The sequence below is a fragment of the Poecilia latipinna genome, unplaced genomic scaffold, assembly GCF_001443285.1.
Source record: "Poecilia latipinna isolate Pla-1442-1.1 unplaced genomic scaffold, P_latipinna-1.0 Scaffold971, whole genome shotgun sequence".
Classification (NCBI taxonomy): domain Eukaryota; kingdom Metazoa; phylum Chordata; class Actinopteri; order Cyprinodontiformes; family Poeciliidae; genus Poecilia; species Poecilia latipinna.
This window is the reverse complement of record NW_015113587.1, coordinates 106,212-127,807: the sequence shown is the minus strand read 5'-3', so window position 1 is coordinate 127,807 and position 21,596 is coordinate 106,212. Positions and strand designations below refer to the sequence as shown.

At 37.4% G+C, this 21,596-nt stretch overlaps 1 protein-coding gene across 2 annotated transcripts in view; it reads left to right on the top strand.

Annotated features, from left to right (window-relative positions):
• Positions 1-18,326, top strand: part of LOC106958232 (ephrin type-B receptor 1) — a 122,992-nt gene extending 104,666 nt beyond the window's left edge. For both annotated transcript variants that reach the window (XM_015050021.1, XM_015050020.1), the window contains exons 12-15: positions 3,766-3,915; positions 8,298-8,491; positions 11,414-11,569; positions 13,425-18,326. In XM_015050021.1, the coding sequence (XP_014905507.1) occupies positions 3,766-3,915; positions 8,298-8,491; positions 11,414-11,569; positions 13,425-13,533 (609 nt within the window). In that variant the 3' untranslated portion in view covers positions 13,534-18,326. The remainder of the gene's footprint in view (positions 1-3,765; positions 3,916-8,297; positions 8,492-11,413; positions 11,570-13,424) is intronic.
• The last annotated feature ends 3,270 nt before the right edge of the window (positions 18,327-21,596 follow it).

Here is a 21,596-nt window from a genome sequence, read left to right as displayed (position 1 = left end):
ATCCAGTTGTCAAAGGAAAACATTCGTTTCAGCATAATACCTGTTAAACTGACAGTCTCTGCACGTCCTCTTTACTGTGACATTTCAGACTTATCACAAGCTGTCACTTCTAGTCACAACCTGTCAGAGGCGGTCACAAGCAGGTGGAGCCAGTCACGTTGTGTAATTTCACTTTGTTGATGCAAAGATTTCAACACGTTCAAATGTTGGCTCAAGGTTTTCTGCCCTGGAATTTTGTGTGCAAACACAGCGAGATGTATTATCCACCAGCATATGTAAGGAGTAACTTAGATTTTTTTTTTTTTTTCTCATTCACATAAATTTCATGTTTTCACACCCTCTTGAAGCTTTGCTTTTTATTTAAAGAGCCAAAATTTGTCAAGCAGAAAATGGAACCACCCAATATGGCTAGAAAATCAAGCACTGTGTGTTACCTACTTTAGTTATTATCCAGAGAGTTTGTGGGGTATATCATTGGATTTTTCTCCACTCGAGGTTGAGAAGTTCTGATGCTGCTGTGACTATGAACTCTAGCTCCTCTCCACAGAGTCTGAGGTAGTTGTCCGAGATAGGAGTTAGAAATATTTATCTTTAATACTGACAGAGAAAACAGAAACTGCAGCATAAATATACTATTGAAATCAGATATTTGTTTAAAAAGACACATAACCATCTCATGTCTCTGTATGACAAGAAATAAATTTGTTTTAAGTCAGCTAAGATAGACACAATTATTTCTATTTCCTAAGTGCCGGAGTATTGAGTTAATTTTTGAGGATGTTGTCCAGAGCTGGTAAGTGAGTCCCATTATTCACATTGACATGAATCCTGTATCAAGTTGGCCTGAAAGGCCACTCTTAGAGGAAAAAGTTATTACTCCAGAAGCGACCCAGAAAAGAACCACAATTTGCAAACATTCATAGTTAACAACCACCTTAATTTGTGGAGACATGGCCTGTTGTCTGAAGAAACTAGAATGATGTCATTGACCACAGTGTCAATTGTTACATTTTAAGGACAATGTCATCATGCAAGCTTGATGACATTAATCCGTCTGTGAAATATGGAGGTGGTAGCATCATGTGTGATGCGGCTGGAGGGAATGCTTTACTTCACAAAATAAATGCATGAGGAAAGTGGAATGCAGTGGAAAGCTGAAATTACATCTGAAGATAAAGGCCAGGAAGTTTGGGGACAATTGGGTCTTTCAAATAGGCAAAGATTTGAATTACTCCACTAAATAACTAAAATAGTGGCTTAGGAACCACAAACTCAAAGTTTTTGAGGAGCCATAACAATGCTCTGATCTCATTCTTATTTTTTATTGTTTTATAAGCCACAGATCAACTCTGACAATATTTTCATAGACTAGCCTTAGGAACTATATTAGCAGCATCCCTCATAGCACTGTTCCAACAACAGAACATAAGTATCATCCTCTGTGCCCCCTAAAGATCTCTTTACTGCTATTGATGCGCTTTGTGCTGAAGAAAGCGATTACTCTGTTTTGCATTCCCTCTTTGTCTATTCATAAGTCAGTCAACACTGTATGTTGTTAAGACTGGGTTTTGGCAGAGCCTAGTAATGGCCCAGAGGAGTAATTACTAAAGAGTGTACATAGACATCTGTGACTCAGTTGACTTGAAAATAGTATAACTAATGTCTGTCCCACTGTTAGTGTGAAAACAGCTTTACTCGGCCTATTTCAGCAACTCCCAGCTCATATCTTAATAGGGTCCTGGGGCAACAGACCAGATGTACAAACTGAGAAGAAGCAGCAAGGAAGTTATGTCAAAGAAGGATTTTAATAGACAACATTTTGCTTCCAGCAATTTTTTTTTTTTTTGGTTACTTTGTATTTATAACCTCATCTTTCATCTCATATATACTCATACAAACATGAGACATTTACCCAGAAGAGAAAGATGATCGACCACTCTAAATGTATATAGATTTTTTTTTCCCCCCCTGTTTCTAAATAATTTCTTCCCCCAGCCATAAGCATGAACCAGACAGCACACCCCAAGTTCTCATTGGAGATAAAACAATCCAGATAGAAACCGAACTGAGATATAAGAATAGACATGAGAAGCTCTGAAATCATTGCATTTTATAGGCTTTATTCACTTATTTTATAGCAACTGAAGAAAACATAGTTACTTTGTTGTGCTATAAAATAGCACTATGTGCCTGAAAAATCCACAATACTGTCCCTTTATCACTCTCTTTTTATATATCCAAGTACCTCCAATTAATTTTAATAAAACTTGCTCTTAAAGCGATGTTTGACTTTTGTTTTTCACCTGTTGTGTGGACGAGAGACCAGGTGATTGGAAATATGAGTTGTTCACAAAAAAAATATTAAACAAAGGTGGTGCTGTTAGGGAATCTGTTTACAGGGCACTGGAAGAAATTATATTTATGTTGTAAAATTGTCTCTATGCAATACAAGAACCGTAACAAAAACATGAACAAAACTGCGGAAGGAGGGGAGAGGGGGATCTGATTCAATTAAATATTAAAATTTGAAGTTAACTTAACAGATTACATTTTAAATTAATAATTTAAATGATCAAACAAACATTTATAATGACGTGGTTTGGACTGGACTCTTTGGTGGTGGAAAATCAAACCATTTATTGTAGAAAACCAGCTAAGAACTGTCTCTGGCCCCAAAACTGAAATGGATTTTAATGCGATAGGGGAAGTTAAACTATGAAAATAGAGGTCCAAGATTCAATGCAGAACATTTTTGTTGAATGGGGCATTAAATTTGAGAATAGAAACATGCGATCATCCAAGATTTTTAGAGCGATAGCAGTATGATATGTGCAATGAAAATATAAGCCGTTGCTCTTAAATTGAACATTTATCCTGTTATGCTGTAGAAAAATCCCCCCAAATTCCTCCTAGCAGCCTCTGTTTACTATCAGCCATCACATTTCTGTGTGCTCAGTCATGTATTCTAATTCTCCACTGCAGTAGTACAACATAACACTGACCTGCAGAATATGATCATAATACAAATATATGCATTACCAAAAAAGGAAACTGTTGGACATAAGCATGCAATTTGGAAAGATCCTAGAGAACCATTATCTGTGTGTTATTCTCCTCACTGGGGGTGGTCTGCGCCTGTTTCTCTTGGGTTTGTTTCCAGCAGCGGCTTATCTCCAAATGCTCAGGTTCAGTTAATTGGCATTATTAAGCTGGTGGCGAGCTCAACTCAGATGTGAATGAAGGGAGTATGGTCAGGCATGTACATGTCTGTCTGCCTAGTTAGATGTGTGGGCGTTCACGCACAAACATCTCCGTCTGTGAATATGTTACCAGCTGAGACTGCTTTGGTGTGTGCGTGGAATTTAAAGCAAGCGGCTGTCAATTTCATTCAAGAGGGCACGTGGCATGCCTTAGGCCCTGGTAGCCCAATTACAGCCAGTAACGCTCAATGAAGGAGCAGAAGCCCAGATCTATCTTCCTTTCTTCAGACAGGAGACGAGACAGTAGTAAATGTAATGTCGGTCGATGACTGTGCAGAGTCACTCGTGGGACGGAAGCAGAATCTTATGAATGTTTTTGGCTTCAGGTGAATGAATACACAGGGTGAGTGAAGAAAGAAAGAAGGGAGCGTAAACTCTTAAGAGTCGAGACAAGTTGTGTGGTATTCAGGATAAAACGGCTCGCTGTAGTTTAACCCAAGCGGAAACGAAATCAACCTCAGTATCAGTATCTCTAACGTGTTAATTCTTTCTTTCTATTTCTTAGGGTGGGAAGATCCCAGTCAGGTGGACAGCTCCAGAGGCCATTGCTTACAGAAAGTTCACCTCAGCCAGTGATGTGTGGAGTTACGGTATCGTCATGTGGGAGGTGATGTCATACGGAGAGAGGCCTTACTGGGACATGTCCAACCAGGATGTAAGTGATTTTAAATACGGTATTTTGTGAAATCATATCATGATTCTCTCTTGAAAACACAGTGGTGAACTGTGGCTCTCATAATAGAGCTTTATTCATGCAAAAAAAAAATAAATAAATAATAATAATAATAATAATAATACCATCACATCTCCCACAACCATTCCTTCTCTCAAGGAAACCAGCACAACAAATAGAAAGGCTTCCAGCATATATGTGTCATTCACTTAGATAAAAAAAAAAAGACTCAAAGTCGATGGCAAGTTTTCTGGTTTGATGGGTGTCAAGACTTAGAAGATGATAATTGTTTTGTAGATTTATTTAGATGAGAAGCAAAGAGCTGGTGCAACCAGAACTGAAGATGGAGTATAGAAGATTGGGAAAAACCACAAAATATTTCAAATAACTGTCAGCAAATTTAGAGCCCAGGACTAAATGTTTCACTTAATCAAAGGATCTGAGGGTGTACAGCCTGGGTACTTATGGTGATTGAAAACAGCTGTCCCTTGGCCCCGCCCATAAAATGTTCTGTAGGCGAGGAGGAGGCTGTGAAGTCAGTTAGTTGAAATCTCTTCCAGCAGCAGAACCATTTTTCCATCCGATTTCAGTGTCCCCTGTGTCCGTTCCCGGTGCCATCTGTGTCTTCTACCAAAACTGTCAATAGCTCAGCTGAAAAATGTTAACAGACTGAGAATAAATGAAAAATATTAGTGGTTAATCAAAGATATTATCAGAATTTACACTTTCAGTAATTTCAAAGGCGAAAGTATACAGATAATGAAGCAGAATATCCAAGATACTAAAGAACTGTGTGGAATAGGAATCAAATTCAAAATCCAGCTTATTTTACACCATCAAAAGAAATGCATCTCTCTGATCTTTTCATATTTTAGAATATTTGTGACATGAAATCATTTCACACTTTGTTTAGTGGTCAACTTAGGGACTTACTCAAATAGATTGAACACCTTGATGGCTTGCCACTCTGAAACATAAACCAATCAAGCATTTACTTGACAGTTATGAGCAATAAGTCATTTTTATATAAAGGCCAATTACATAAAATTACATATTTTATGTGAGTAAAAGTGAGGGAAACATTTAGTAATTAATATAATCACTTCAAGAGATTACTAGAAATAAATACATAATGTTATGTTCAAAAAGTCACCCTTTTTTGTAATGTGGGCTTATATTATTTTGTCATCGCCTGTATGCTTTTCATTTTTGCCTTTTTTGCTTCTCAAAAAGCTCAAAGTCTCCTTTAATTGATGAAAGAAAAAGGGCACAAGCCACCTGCTTTTTCATGTTAGAGTTGCTCCAAACAAGCTACTGGGCAGGCATTAGCCAAAAGTATCGTTTGTGATGTACGCAAGTAAAGGAGGGGGAAAAAAAGGCCTGCACTACAAGCAAACCCATTGTAGACAGTTCAGAGGCTGCCTTCTGTGGGGGAGAATAAGTCTTTGTAGCACCACTGTTTCATTTTATACAAAGCTGTTTATTCCTTCCAAACAAAGCTCCGATGCTGGGCTGCAGGGATGTGTTTTTGGCAGGGAAACACATGTGCACTCTCTGGTTCTATAAACAGAAAAGCTACAACTTTCTGACACTATTGAAGAAATGGCATACATTTACAATATGTGCCCTTTAAGAGCTTCTCAGCAAGTTCAACTTTTGGAAAATTATTGAAAGGGACACTACCCTTTCAACAAATATTTAACTTAAATAGGTCTCGGAGTAATCACTCCCTCCTATGAAAATTCTGTGGCCTGTAATGCATGTGTGTATGTAAAGACTAACCCAAACACAATTAAGGATAACTTGTGTGAAAAAGGAAGCTGTAATAAATCACCTTTTTCATCCACGCTATCGGTGAAGATGTCCTTGACTCTGACTTTGAAAGCAGTCTTATTATGGGCAAAGCCTCACACTATCCCTTTCCTTCCTGGCCAGCTTTTGAGAGCAATGAATGATTGCTGAGAGCTCTGCTTTGTTCCCCGTGTCCGCTTGGATAAGATCCATACTCGCAGGCACCAACACAAACATGCACAACCACTGGAAGTGGTCCCATACTATGAGGTCGTTCTCCCTAAGCTTCCCTTAGTGAGAAGACGAGCCAACCACCAGGCCTCTGTGGACCTCACTCCACCGGGACAGTCCAACCAAGCAGATGTTGCCTCAGTGGGCCAGCAGCAAGCACTGCCTGGTGGGACTGATGCCACTCAGCATGCCCGCCTCCTCTGAGCACGCACATATTCAGGCACTTGCAAACACACTCCTCGCATCCTCTTACACACCCACACAAAAGTAAAAGCTGCTGGTTCCCTTTTTTTCTCTCTTTTAAATCCATCTTCCTCAATATAGCCTTCAAGTTCCTTTTTTATACGCTCCCTCCCATCTTGCATTTTCCCTGTCTTCTTCTTGTGTGACATTTAAGTAGATTTTGTTGAGCTACACTCAGCTTCGAAACTGAGTCTTCAAACTACAGAAACATTTTTACAGAATAGTATATCTTACCCTGGGTTTTACACTTGAAGTGTAATTTGCAGCCAAGCATTTTAGGTAAAACAATAAAAAAAAAAAAAAGAGCACATAATGTACATGTACTGTTAATAATCTGTAAAAGGGTTTTTGTGAAGTTTTGTTATTAAATCCAAATCTAAAGACACTTTGTTATTAAGATATTTTTATAGATACATTCACACACCAGACATGTTATTAATCACACTTTGTTGGTACCTGGTTGAACCGAACTTTACCTTCAGAATGGCTTTAATTTCTCATGGCATAGATTTAGCACGGTGTTCAAAACATTCATGCATGTATTTCTGCATATTTTGATTCAAATTGATGAAAAAGCATCACCCATTTCCTCAGCTGCAAATGTGTGATTTGAATCTACCATTTTACCTCAGTGTAAAGGTTTCTTTTGTATTGAGATCAATTAACTGTGGTCACGCAGACAGACATTGTCAGCGATGATTCTATAGTACGCCGTTTCAGTCAAACAATGTTAAATAGTCAGAAAGATAGTCACACCCTCCACCACCCTGAAGCACTGATACAAGGTAGAGTAGATTCATGTTTTCATATTGTTTACTCACATTCCTGAATTGACACTATCAATTCAGTGTCAAAAATCAAGACTTCAGAACAGGCAATATTCTTTCCTATTTGTTTTTGTCTGTTTTTCACAAGCCTGTGTATCTTGTCCTTAGCCAACATGTGAAACCCAGTATTGTCCTTTGCTACTGAAGCCCTTTTCATTTAATGCCCAACACTCTGTATTTGCAGAGACTGTATTCTACAAACCTTGGTTGCAACAAGTGTGTGCTTCCACTACTCTATCATCATGATCCAGTCTGCCTATTTTTCTTTTTTTACCCCTGATACTTCCAAAACAGATGTCTACACATGAAAGGTTCTCTAAATCAATTTTCTTTACCATTCCAATGCTGAATTTGAACTTCAGTAAGCTGCTTTCACCAAATGCCCCGAATGGCTTCCCTGTGATTGTCAGACTCTTTGTGTTAACAAGTAATGGAACAGTAAAGTAGCTTATGAGTGGTATCTATATTAAATCTGCATTGTATACTGTATTTACTACACTTTAGTTGTATGTACATGCAGTAATTTAGTTCACCTAAACACTTGGCTAACTTTGACTTGTCCAAGTCTCTTACAAGTAAAAGGCCATCATATCTGTGAAGTCTTTAAGAGGCATGTATCAAGTGTCTGTTTTCTAAACTGTTAATTATTTCAAATCTTCCATCCCCTCACTGGCTCCTACAGTAACACAGCTAGTGTTTTACTTCCACTCTGCTTCCCCACTTTGTCCTCCAGGGCTGGCATGATTGGCTAGTGTCAGGAGGAAGGGCACATTAGCCTGAATGCAAACTGTCACTTGAGCGACGAACAGCAGTTGGCCTATATTATAGCAGCAGAGGGGTGCTGGCAGGGCCAATTTGAGGCATAGAAGAGACTCCTGTAATTACTCAACAGATACATTTGCAGAAAAAAAAAAATGTTTTTTTTTTTTTGTTTTTATTTAAATTCGTGTTATTTTTCACCTGACAGATGGTAAAAAAAAAAAAAAATCATCATCTATGCAGACAAGACATGCAAGTTATCAGAAGACAGTTTCACGTAATCCAAATATTCAGATGTGTGGCTTTTAAGGTTTTAATCTGTATTAGACTGCTTTCTTAGTTTAAAACAATAAAGCCAGAATTCCCCACAAGAGATACTAAAAGAGACACTGACTACTAATAGCTCCCCAGACCTTTGTTTCAAAAATTTCAGAATTATCCAATTGTTAATAGTAGGTTTGCAGCTCCAACTGAAAATGTCAAATTACTCAAAATGTTCTAATTATCTCTTAGGTAATCAATGCTATTGAGCAGGATTATCGTTTGCCACCACCCATGGACTGCCCCAGCGCCTTGCACCAACTGATGCTGGACTGCTGGCAGAAAGATCGCAACGTACGACCTCGCTTTGCAGATATTGTCAGCACCCTCGACAAAATGATCCGCAACCCCACCAGCCTAAAAGCTGTAGCCAACATCCCTGCTGTGTGAGTAAAGCAATTCACTACACACACACACACACACACACACAAATGCACCCTTAACTGATATTAAAAATGCTTTTCATCTGTTTATGTGCACCAAGTTCCCACACACAATCTGCACAAGCTAGCTTACTATTTGTGTTTATTTTTATCACCTCATAAAATAGTAATGGTCTTATTACTGTTGATTGCATCAAACTTGAACTTTTCCCTTGCTGCTTTTCTTTCCTCCCATTGAATCCTGATACTTTCAGGGAGTTTCACTTGAGTCATAGCCATTCAATAATAAGGCAAACACATTATGAAAGTGTGTAGAAACAACTTATAAACAAAAAGGAGACATTTGGAATACATTTTGCTTTCAGAAAAAAAGGTTGTATTAGTTTATTATTAAAAGAATAGACTTTTTTTAATGATTTTAGTATTTTGCATTTGGTACTATACATACACACTATAAAAATAAATGTTATTGGGCACTAAATATCAGATATTTGTAAAATTATTTTAGTACTGCTTATTAGTTTGAAAATATGACATTTAATAAATGGATGACATTTCTAACAATATATTGGTCAAAAAGTCCCGACCTCATCATTTGGATAAGACTTTGACTGCAGAGGAAAATAACTTTTATTCTCAATCATGCCATCATGTGCATCGATGCAGCAGAGAATGGGAGGGTGGATATTTATTTTTCCATAAGAATGGATATTTATTTTTAAATGGGTGTACTGTGAGTTAATGCATCAACTCAGTGAAAGCTATGGACAAGTTAAAAACTATCCTAAGACCACTGTTAACCATCATTATGTTTCTGTATTGGAACAAGAACTAAAATTTGCATCTTAGCAAGCTTAGCAGCAACACTAATGCTAAAGTTCAGCATTATAAGCAACCTGAGCTTGTTAACTCATTAACTGTGATTATCAGTGAAAATGTTTATGTGGCATCTTCAGCTAGTTAAGTCATGATTCTAATTCCAATGTCAAACTTGCCAGCAAACTGAGGCTCATTACCATGAAACAGTTCAGTGCCAATAAATGGTACATCTTAGCTGTAGATGTCAGGAAAAAGCCATGCATGCCACTGTAACAGTTATGGGCTTTGCAGCATCAGAAGATGGTTCTTTAAGGAGACTGAGGTGTGAATGAAGACACGAAGCAATGGTTTTGGTTTTAGTTTTGGTGTATATATTAGTGTTTTGGGAAAACAAAACAACAGACAATTACAAATGCACAATGAGAGACAAATTAACTCAAAATAAATCGATTCCAAGATCACAGAGTTATTGTCCTTTTTCCTTAGCTCACCATCCTTAGATCCAGTAGAGAATCTGATCCACCATGAATAAAACAAAACCGACCTAAAAGGCCAGAAAACCTATTAAGTATTTTATCAAGCAATGTACAAACATACAAATGCAATAAATATTAAATGCAAATGCAAAATTAAACATTTCAATCAGGTTAAATTAACCATAATTTAAATAAACAAAAATATCAATCATATTTCTAACTAATCAATTTAAAGTTGAAAAGTTGAAATCAAAGTTTTCACAATATAAATCAAGAAAATGAATTAACTGAAATACTCAAGCAAAGTGGGGAAAAGAAAAAAAAATAATGAAATAAATATACTGTGCAACATCAACTTATATATAGCTACATCCTATTTTAATCAATTTCATTACAAAAGTGCCAGAGCTTGCACAAAACCAATGATCATGTTACCTTTGGGCAGAGAGTGGGGCGCACTAGACTGCGATCATCTGTGACAATCTTGGTGACGGCCCAGGTAACAACGCCAACAGTTCTAATAAAACAACCTCCAATGAGCAATCAAGCAGAAATTCCATGCTAAAGCAATACTGCTATCATACAAACAAACTCACCAAAGGATCAAATCAGTAGATGCAAAGATTTGGATGAATTGTTAGGAAGACGCCAAACAGTCAGCCACAATCACAGTGGAAGAGGTGATGTAGTTCAAACTATGTGCTGGAGGCGGGGCTTTAAATAAGTTGCAGAGTTTGGGCAAAACAGGAAGTGGGCCCGCAAAAATAAAAGTCTTGACTAATTGACTGATTGCGGGTTACACCACTTTGCTGGGATTAATTTAAAAGTGTTTCTACTATTTCATTAATATTACATGCTTTAATCATATATTTATTCTTATTTTTCATTTTCTGTATGGGGATAGACCAGATGAGGAAAAAGACTGGGAAAAAAATAGGATTTGAATTACTTCCATTTTTTTTTGTCCAAAAATTATCTTTCTTTAGATAATTTTTCTGAGTACGTAGTTTTTTTAAAGTTGCTAGAAATTCTGTAAGATTCTATTAGTTGTTGAAAACTTTGACTTATGTTTTCATATATTTAATTGATCAGATTATATCAGGTTGTTTGATCCATGTACAACAGTGACTGGATATAGTTTTTTCCTTCCCTTCACCTTCTACACAGATTCTGTGAATCTCTGGTTTGACTGAGCTACTGAGGGTCAGTCAGAAACTTAAAGCTATTTGTTTTGGCATCGTGATTTGGCTGGCTGCCATGTTGCCTAGGTGAACTCCCAGCTATGTGTCAGACTGAGGTTTTGCATTAGGGCACGCTCTTACTCTTAGGTCTTTAAGGTTTTGGGACAACTTCCCACAGCCATAATGAGCCTTTTCGTATAAATAGCACTGGCCAGATGATGAGTGGCATGTTACCTAACATTTTTAGTTTTTCATTTTTGTTCTCTTTCAAACATTTTCAGGTAGACTGTAAACACGCTACTGGCTGTTTTTGCTTGTGTCTTTTCATATACACCTACACAAATAAGTTACTCTTGTTGCTCTTGTTTTCTTAAAACACTGCTCACTTAATATTGCATCAAAGTCCATTTCTCCCTCTCATCTCACCTGCTCTTTCTCGTCTCCTCCAGGCCTTCTCAGCCATTGTTGGACAGATCCATACCCGACTTCAACACCTTCAGCTCGGTAGAGGACTGGCTTGCTGCCATCAAGATGAGCCAGTACAGAGACAACTTCCTCAACTCAGGCTTTACCTCCCTGCAGCTTGTGGCTCAGATGACCTCAGAGTGAGTTCACTGGCTTGTGCAAAATTAAGTATTTAAAAACCGTATGACTGTCGACAGAAAATGTGTTTACTACCTCTTGGATTGTTCGTCGGTGTGGTTACTCAGATACCATCATTGCACTTCATATATATTAATTATCAGTGTTGTCATGAAGTAAAATTATGCCTGCATATGTATTAAAAATTGATGCTCAAGGCCTTGATAGTATTTATGAAGCCTCTTTGCAATTCCAAGCAACATGGTTAACAGACTCTTCTCCCAATTTGAATTAATTTTGTAAATTTGTTTTCTGTTAATAACCACTTGTTCCCTATTTTCAAAGTATACTTCCACATATGGTGAATGATGATAAATGTTTGTTTTTTTTTGCTGCTGATGACCTGATTATTTAACTCAGGTGTGGTGAAGAAGAGTCACATCTAAAGCCTGCAGGACATCAGCCCCTTGGGGCTGGATTTGAGGTCCCTGACTTAGCCCTTTCTCCAGTCTGTCATCGTACAACCAGAAACTCTAGTGTATTTTGTTGGGATTATATGTGACAGACATAAAATTCTATAAATTAATACATAGTAAGACACAAGTGTGGCATGCAAGAAAAATGATGACATGTTTTTGCAAATAAAAATCTGAAATGGGGTATTCCTCTTCAAAGTAACTGAGTCTCTACCAGATTGGTTGAAGAACATCTCTGAACTACAACGTTTTCACATTTCTACAGTTTTCCAGTTGGATTTCAGTCATGGCTTAGGGCCATTCATGAATATGCTTCAATTTGATCCACTCCATTGTAGTTCTGGCTTGTGGTGGTTGAGCTGCAAGAAACTTCAAATACTTACCACCAGTTTTCCTTCAAGATTGCTCAGCTTCACTGTCCATACAGCAATTTGCTGCCACCACAAATGAAATGGGGCGTCCAGAGTGATGTTCGCTTTAAATGTACAATAGGGTACATTTAAAGCTCAGTTATGATCCAATCTGAGCTCCAATCTGTCTCACACATTCCAGACACATTTTTTTTCCAGCAGTCAGTCCAGCATCTTCAGTGATGTCCAGTTCTTTTTTTGTTTTGTTTTTGTTTGTTTTTTTCTAGCCATTTCACAATAAGGAGCTGATTTGTGGACTGCATGTTTTCTACTGGTAATGGTGACAGATTCTTTCACCTAAATTGTTGATCTCCGCAACTTCTCTGTCGTTAAAGTTCGCCTTGACTGAATAAGATGCTCCTTGCTCAGCACCTACAGTTAAGGTCATGTGTTGATGTTTGCGGTTTTGCTCCTTTAGTTTGAAAGTGCTTTGTAAAATATCCAAAACTTAAAATGTTATATAAAGTCATTATTTTGTAACCTACCCTTGTGTTAAATTTCTCTACAGCTTTGTCGCTCGAGCATTTATTCATTTTCATACGGTTGTCTGCTGACCAGCAAACCTCTGAGCTTTTCAAAGAACAGTCGCATTTAAACTGAGATTAAATTAGTGAATAGTTAATTAATTCTGCACCTTCGAAAGACAACTTGTGGTACTGGATTTTATTCATAAGTAACAGAGTGAATGGGGTCTGATACACATACATGCCACAAAGAAGATATTTTCAAAACTATACAGCTTTCCTTCCACTTTACTATCACTACATTGTCTATCAAAAATAATCTGAATAATTGAATTGAGGCATGTGGGTGTAATATGACAATGCAAACATGAGGTATCAAACCATTCATGAGGCATTTTAATCACATTTTATTCAAATTATCTGTTCTACGTTCAGAGTGATTGAAATTCTTTCATATATGTCTTTAAAAGAAGCTATTGGTTTTCAGGTTTGTTTGTTTTATTTCTCTCTTTGCTTGTTTCTCTCTAGGGACTTACTTAGAATAGGAGTGACCTTGGCAGGCCATCAGAAGAAAATCCTCAGTAATGTCCAGTCTATGAGGGTGCAGATGAGCCAGTCACCCAAGACGATGGCATGACTACAGGGGGCGCTGTGCCATGGAACGGGCAGCATTCGGAGGTCCAACAACAGCAGCCCCCGAATGACCCCCGATCCATCGGAACGCGCCAGAGTCGAGACTATCGTCCTAATCTAAACCCCTACCATGGCAACAGGAGACCAGGGTTTGCGCAACCACATGGGAAAGGGTTGTCACATCTCACGCTATCCACCACATGCGTTCACGGTCCATACCTGGCACTTTTTTCTCCATTTATCACAAAGGAAGACAAAGACAAAATCTTGTTGTTTCCAACTATATTGGTGTCATTGTAAACCAAAATGACTACTACAATCAGACATCAGCACAGGGAACAACCTACGAATCCAGCCGTTGTGGTAAACAATTGATATTGTGCTTCTATATTATCTGGACTGAAACACGTTTAAAATGTAGACACAAGTGTGAGACATTTAGAAACCTGTGACCTGTGATCTTAACCCATACCGTTGTCAGTATGCGAGATGAAGGCGGCTTTACCTGGCGGGAAATAGGATACAGACAACAAAGACGCAACTAAAAGGAGAACTAACTAGTCGGAGAGGTATACAGGGATGTACAGAGGAGCACCAATTTCAACTTTTGCATTGTTTTTGTTTGTTTGTTTTTATTGTTTAAAAAATTTTAATACTGTATTATAAATGAACAAATTCAGAGCTTTGTTATATTTTTGTCTTTTACCATCTGTTTTATGTGTTGCCACTATAGCAAGAAGCCGCCCACTTATCTCTTAACTTAAACACTACCTGTGGAAGTCCAGTTGGAAGGCCTTGCCTAGAGGACTTTTTAACTATCTCCACCAAGAGAATATAAATATGTTTATCTCTTGCTAAATATGATTATATCTTTCATAATAAACCTTCATATTGAAGGTGTTGCATATGAATATGTATGTACAGAACTCTCTGCTTGCATTTTTGGCAAAGACATGTTGACTAGATTGTGATAGACACATGCAATGTGCAGTTTCCTGTAAATCCCTGGTTTCCTCATCACAGCTGAACAACGGACTATTGGTTCAACATCTTCATGTTTCAGGAGCACCCTGATGACTTTTCCGACTGAATCTTACCCGAGGAACTTGTAGATTGATTATTGGTAAAGAACTGTTATTGTAGAGATGTATGAAAATTGTTGTAGGAGTTAAAATATTTGGGGGGAAAAAAAATAATATTTTACCGGAGATCATGTTAAATGTGGGTGTACACATGCCGTCTCTTGCTGGTGAGCACTTACATGTACAGATATGTTTTATGTTCCATTTGCGATTTTTATATATTGCTTGTGTTGGGATTGGTCAACAGGATGAAATGCTAAATTAATTGTTGTGGCTTGGCTGACCCAAACTCATGGTAAACAGCTGCTAAGAAAACAAGGCATAAATATGCATTTGCCTTAAATTATTCTGTCCAGATAGTTTTATTTTGAGGTAAATTCTAAACATGTGCTGTAAATATCTTAGCAGGGCGAGACTTTCTATGAATTTGAAATGCATGAGAGAGCAGCTAATCAAGGCATTGGAAATCAGGGTAAATCACCATCTCTTCCTTTCACAGTGAAAATGAACATCTGGGCTGGGGTTTGCCAACAGGAACCCGGTGCCATTTCAATGAACACACAGTCTTAAATAGCCCTCAAGAGCTCGGTGCTCGCCATAAAACATGACCTCATACACGCTGATGTATTTAAGTTGCTGAGCTTATCTATTCAGCCTCACTGTAGGGGTTCACCATATGGACTGGAGAGATGAAAGCAAATGCTGTGCTGTTAAAGAGAGTTTCACACAATCATAAAGATTTGGCTGCATCACTCTCTGAGGATGGACTGAAAACTGCCTGTGAAATTCCTCCTCGTCTATAATATAGTTTAGGGGAAACAGTAATGTCTTTTTTTTTAGTCTAGCAGCAGCACCCAACAAAAAAAAAAAAAAAACCTTAATTAACCTTAATATTGCAGGACAGATATTTCCCCTTAACTTGCTACTATTACCATTCGTATTATTGCCAAAATAATTACCTGTTAGTCATTGTTAAGCAAATAATTTTGCTTAGTGTAAATCAACAATATTTAAGAGTGTCTCAATTGGCATAGGAAAGTGAATAGGTAAGCCATCTTCATCAATTCATATCAAACGACTAATGAATTATTTTTAAGTACAGCCTTCAGAATGGGAACGTATTCTGCCTCATGAAGAGCTCGTTATAGTATGATCACTATAAACACCTATAGTTTGCTGAATATTCATAATATAATTAAATCTATATTTTTGTTTTATGATGTCAATATACATTGTACAGACAGTACACATTATGTTGTGTACTGATTATTTTCAGTCATCAGTTTATTCTTTCATGGCTCTGGTCATTTACAAATACATAATAAGTATTTGAAGGGGGGAGAGTATTATGTAAAGTCAATTATTTTTTAGCTTCATATCATATCATATCTCTTATCTAAAAATACCCAGAGTTTTGCTTTGATTCTTTCATGCATGTTTGAAGGATCCTTCAACCTCCTTTGGCAGCCATTTGTAATGCCTAAGAGCCCATGAAAAGCTCCTCTATCCAGCTGTAGTCCTCAGCTGAGCCTATGTCTCTCAAATCACACCCTCCACTGCCACTTCCTCACACAGCTCCTTCAGACTAGCGGCAGCAGCAATTGGCAAACACCTGTTGGAACAAATTATCATGCAAATGACCTCTCAGTTCAATGCTTCTATCAAAGTTTGTAAATGATATAATGGAGTAGTGTTGTTAGGGTAATGCGCTGAAGGCAGAGTGTTGGAAAGCAGGAGCTTCTTAAAGAGACAGAAGACAATTTCAAGGAATCACATTATGAAGTCAATTAAGTGATGTTTGATATATATATATATATATATATATATATATATATATATATATATATATATATACACACAGCATTTTTGTGAAAACAGAAGGTGACATAGTTTCTTGCCCCAGGTGCCTGGGAACTATATAATACTCCCGCATTAATAATGACTAATGTGTAATTTGCAGCAAATATGTATGGTAATAAATAGAGGTTGTCAATAATGTGTGTGTAATAATAAGTATTACCAGCCTTTGTCTTGCCCCTGGGTTATTTGGGGTGTGTAATAACAAAACACCATTTATTCTATTTAGCAAATTAACTACAATCAATCCTTCCACAATTATAGTCAATATTCTCTTCTTTCTGCCCTGCACTCACTTCCGGGCGGCTCTAGTTTTCTGGCGGGGCTCCAGCTCGTTTATCCTTGGTTTAACCAAGCTGTCCAGGGCACTGTCTGGGCTGGGCTTGGCCAGTGCTGGCCAAAGAAATAGTTGGCTCCCTTCTGTAGTGGGTCCAGAGAGGTTGCAAACACCTGCTAGGACCCATGTCTTCCCTGTCCGACAGGCCATATGATCAGCAATGGTGGTAGGGAAACTGATGGGGCCATTTAAATGCCCATAAACACACAGAAACAGGAAGCCCTTTTAATGTGATTCTAAAATATGCTCCTTGGCTAAAACATGACAAAGTCTGTGCAAAGGTGGTAGAAAGAGGAGGAGAGGTTGCTTGGAGGAAAGACGGTTTGCAGGGAAGAGGATGAACAGATGAAAGTCAGAATCATCCTCCTCTAGGTTGAAGTGTGGTTTATGCTGCAATATCCCTTTCATTATATAAATGCTAATTTCTTTTGTTTGGTTTGGGAATGAAAAATGTTGTAATTAAGCAACTGGTTTGCCCTTTGGACAAAATCAATTGCATTTTGTTTAACTCCCTAAGTCATTGATTTACTAACTAAATATAATAATATGTTCCTTAATGCAAGCTTAGATACCTTTCACTAAAACCCATCTTATCAATTTGAATGTATTAGTTTTCTATTCAGCTCAGTCATGTGTGTTTGCTTTTCAGCCCGTGAGCTTGTGAATGAGTTGGTGAATGTATTCATTATCTAACTGTGCAATTCTTTTAGCCTCATTTGCGCTGTTTGTTTTATGAAATATCTTATTCTATAGTGACACTCCAGGGTGATGAATAGAGGGATGGCTTGGAGTCCCTCTATGAAAGAAGGTTTCTACAGAAGCCATTCATCACATACTGATACAAAACACAAGAGGAGAGCTTGTTAAGCATTTCATGGTGCCGTTAAGTTGTTTGAAGAGTGGCCAACGACCCGTTTAGTTACTGGAATCATGCCTTGCGTTTATAGATCTGCTATGTTCACCTGAAAATGCCCTGACATGACTCCCAGCAAAGAATATTCTCATTAAACTGCTTCATTTTGTTTTGTTCCACCTTCTGTTTCAGTCTGGCTTCTAAAAGATTTACACACATATAAAACACATTACTTTACATCCATAAAGATGCACACAAACACTGTGAATAAATATAAAAAAAGAAAAGTTTCTGTGGTCAGCCAGGGAGGAGGAAGATAAGATGAAATGGACCTTTTCCCAAATAAAGTCTCTCTCTCTCTGGTACAGATTTAATGAGAGAAGGGATTATGAGTGCACATGTCATTATTTGTTCATTTGTGTGAGGGACAGTGGGTGTGTGTTTTGTGCATATCAAACACAGTTATGTGTACAGATGTTGTTATGTGCACAGGTACAATATTGATGAGTGAATGGTTTTCCTCTTCTTTTTTTTTTTTCCTTTTCATCCGTTTCTGTATAGCGCCACATGTAAATTGTGAAAAGTATGTGTCAAAAGTTTGTAAGATGTAACTTTCTGAGAACAATTGTACTAAAATGCACTTAATAAACGCCTTGGAAAACAAGTCAGTCACTTTGTCACCCTCTGATTTAATGGACAACAATTCTGTAAGTCAACAAAACAGCCGGGAGTGATTATTATCCAGTGCCACTTGTGCCAACACTGTGCTGAAGTCTGACATCAAATACTTTCATAATAGCTATCGACATAAACAGCTTTTAGTTACCGCCGTTTTGAGCGGCAGCACATGTTAAAAGCCATCAGAGACTAATAAACAATCCATCATTTGGAATATAAGCAACATCCCAGGACCCTAAGATAAATGATGGTGTCTTTGAGAAAACAAGCTCGTCTAAATAGTCATCTGTGTCCTAAACGTGCAGCTTTTGAAGGGCCTCACTTTCAGGAAACCATGTTGTTCACTAATTATGTTATTAATTAGGTATGTTAAAGAATATGGAAATGAGTCCAGGTCTCGGCATTCTGTCAAAACAGTTTGACTATTCGAATGATTAACATCTACCTTCATGTTAACAGAGTAACGTGCCAAACACGTCGGAAGAAAAAACATCTAAAAAAGGCAATTTTCAGCAATCTCAGCTTTGTGACGGTAACAATGTATTATGTGACGTGAAATGGTAGTGGGTTTTTTCTTACATAAGTAATTTGTTATTTCAATATATATAAAATTTGCTATTAAGCTAAATTGCTCTTTAAGATGATGTTGATGGAATAATGTGTTTTAAGATGTAGGTAACTAAGCAGAATTGCGGGGGAAAGAGCATCACTAGGGACATTTCTTGATGCCCAGGAAGCACGATGGCTGTCTGCTGTGAGTCCTTGGACAGCAGTGTTTCTACCAGCCTGCTCCCTCTCCTAGTATTTTAATACAGAATATTGTCCTTGTGACCAGGAGCACTATGTTAGATTTGATGTGAGGACTGACTGTGTGCATTTGCCTTACAGACAACCACAGGCAGAAATAAGCGTTCTGCTTAATTTATACCTCATCTGCAAGTGAAAGTGTATTAGTAAAAGGAAAGTCAGGTCACTTGGTTTCACATTAAAGTCGCATGAAGTTTGAAAAGCGACTTCTCAGCAGCAAATCTTTTCCCTGAACAATAATCCCAGAGCAATCACCTGTGAGAAAGGGATTGGTGCACAGCAGGGAACTCCAACAAAAAAAAAAAAAAAAAAAAAAAGGGTATGGAGTTCGAAAAAAGTGCAATACTTTCAATGGTGTAGAGCTAAGTGTAAGAATAGAAATTTTGAAGCACAAACTGACTGAATGGTGGCAAAAAAAGGGAGGAAATAAAAAGGCAATGTCCCGATGAAAGAAAAGACATAATTTCTACGAAAACATGATTTCCAAAATCTTTGTCCTTACTCCAAACCTTCTGTTTTACCTGTGTTTTGGGCATTTTTTTTTTATAAATACAATTTTAAGCAAATGCAGAAATCACACAATAAGCTGACTAGGGTTTTGTTTATCCCCAGGAAATGGTCGCTTGCCTTGTGAAATTGTCCAAGCCCTAAATCTGATCTCAGAGCTTGCTGGCGGCTGCAGCTCAGCAAGCTGCGTGCATATTTACTGTAATCTTGGAAGCTGAGGAAATATCCAAGGCACAAACCGCTTAGTGGAATCCTGTGTTTTGATGTGCATAATTTTACTAGAAGCATAACAACTTAAAACTGGAAGGAAGCAAATCACACTGATTATTTTAGTAGTTTTAAATTATTGAATAGAATACATAGGTTACTCATTAACTTGAGGAATGCAGAATAATTTAAAAAAAAAATTGTGCATTTTAGCAATTTATGTTTTTCAAATTATTCAAATGAAACATGTTTATATTATAATACATATCGATAAATAGTATAAAGGTGTGCTAGCAGTTTGAGTTTCCCAGTTGTTGTTTTTTTTAGATATATATAATTTTTCATTTTCAAACAAAAAATTAATAAAATATCTTTGCTGTCAAATAAAAACTCCACATTTTAAACATGTCACACAGGCCCACGCAGTGCTATTGATGGTCCAAATGATACATTTTGTTTTCAACAGGCTGACCTTGCCTAACCATTTAAAATATTAGACAAAATTAAATATTGCATTTAAACAGCACAACTTGCAACCAATTGATTGTTCTTATAATGTAGCTGTTCCATTCAGTCACTACCTATCAGACAACAAAACGCAGCATTTGCTTGTCATTGTAGCCTGTTACCTCTCTTTCATTCCACTGTCATTTGTTCTCTCTCCACATAGGCTCTGTCAAATTATTACAAAGACTTAGATCCAGAATCAAAAATCCTTTGTTGCTAATTTTATTTATTTCACGACTTTTTTTGTTTTCTTTCAAACAGTGGCAGAAAACTGAAATACATTAAGTCTTACAGAAAATATTCTGAAACAAAATAAATAAATAAAACCAGTCATACAATGAGAAATTAACAAAATGAAACCTATTGCAGAACAATAAATACCTATTACTGATACTTCTTCTGGCTTGAAGATGGGGGTCACATGGCTTCACATTTGCCTTGGACCAATCAATGCTGGCAGAGAACATGATGGAGGACATTGATGTGGGCAGTCAAAACTAATATGAGTTTCCCATCATGATTTTTTTTTTTTTTTTTGCTTCTACCTATAACTGAAAGGATTTTATTCTTAGAAAGGAGTGAAGAGGTGAGGCTTGATCCCCAGGGAGATAAAAAAGCAGAATCCGATTAGCCCTGAGAGTGTTTACGGCATTACTTGCTCATGTGAATTTTGCGTGTGTATAAAAGAAGGCTTTGGGACAAAACAGCTCCACAACTGGAAATCTGTAAGTAGTAGAAATCTGTTCTTATATCTGACTGCCCTGAGAAACATAGAAATGTTAAAATCACAACATAAGCTTGACCAACACAGATCATTTTATTTCACAAGGGTAATATGCAAAAAATGTGGCACATTTGGAGTCACCAATTTGATTAATCAAGATGTCAGCTGGAAGATTCAAAGTTTGTCTTTTAAAACTGGTGCATATTTCTCTTTTTGCGGATGAGAAGAGAAATCCAGCACCTGGGTCAAATGAGATTTTATGTCTCCAAGGAGTTTATCAAATTTAATTATTATACATATAATTACCAAAAGCAATCTTGTGGTAGGAATAATCATTTCAGAGCGAAGTTGACACCTGCAGGGGTGAAGCATAATTTGCGGGCGGTCTAGGGTGACAGGAGGGAAATAAAGGAAAGGGAGACAGAAACTGTTGACTGCTAAATATTTTGCTGAGTAAGCTCACTTTATGCTCATCCTCTTTACTGTAGGAGCTCTGAAAAATGACTAA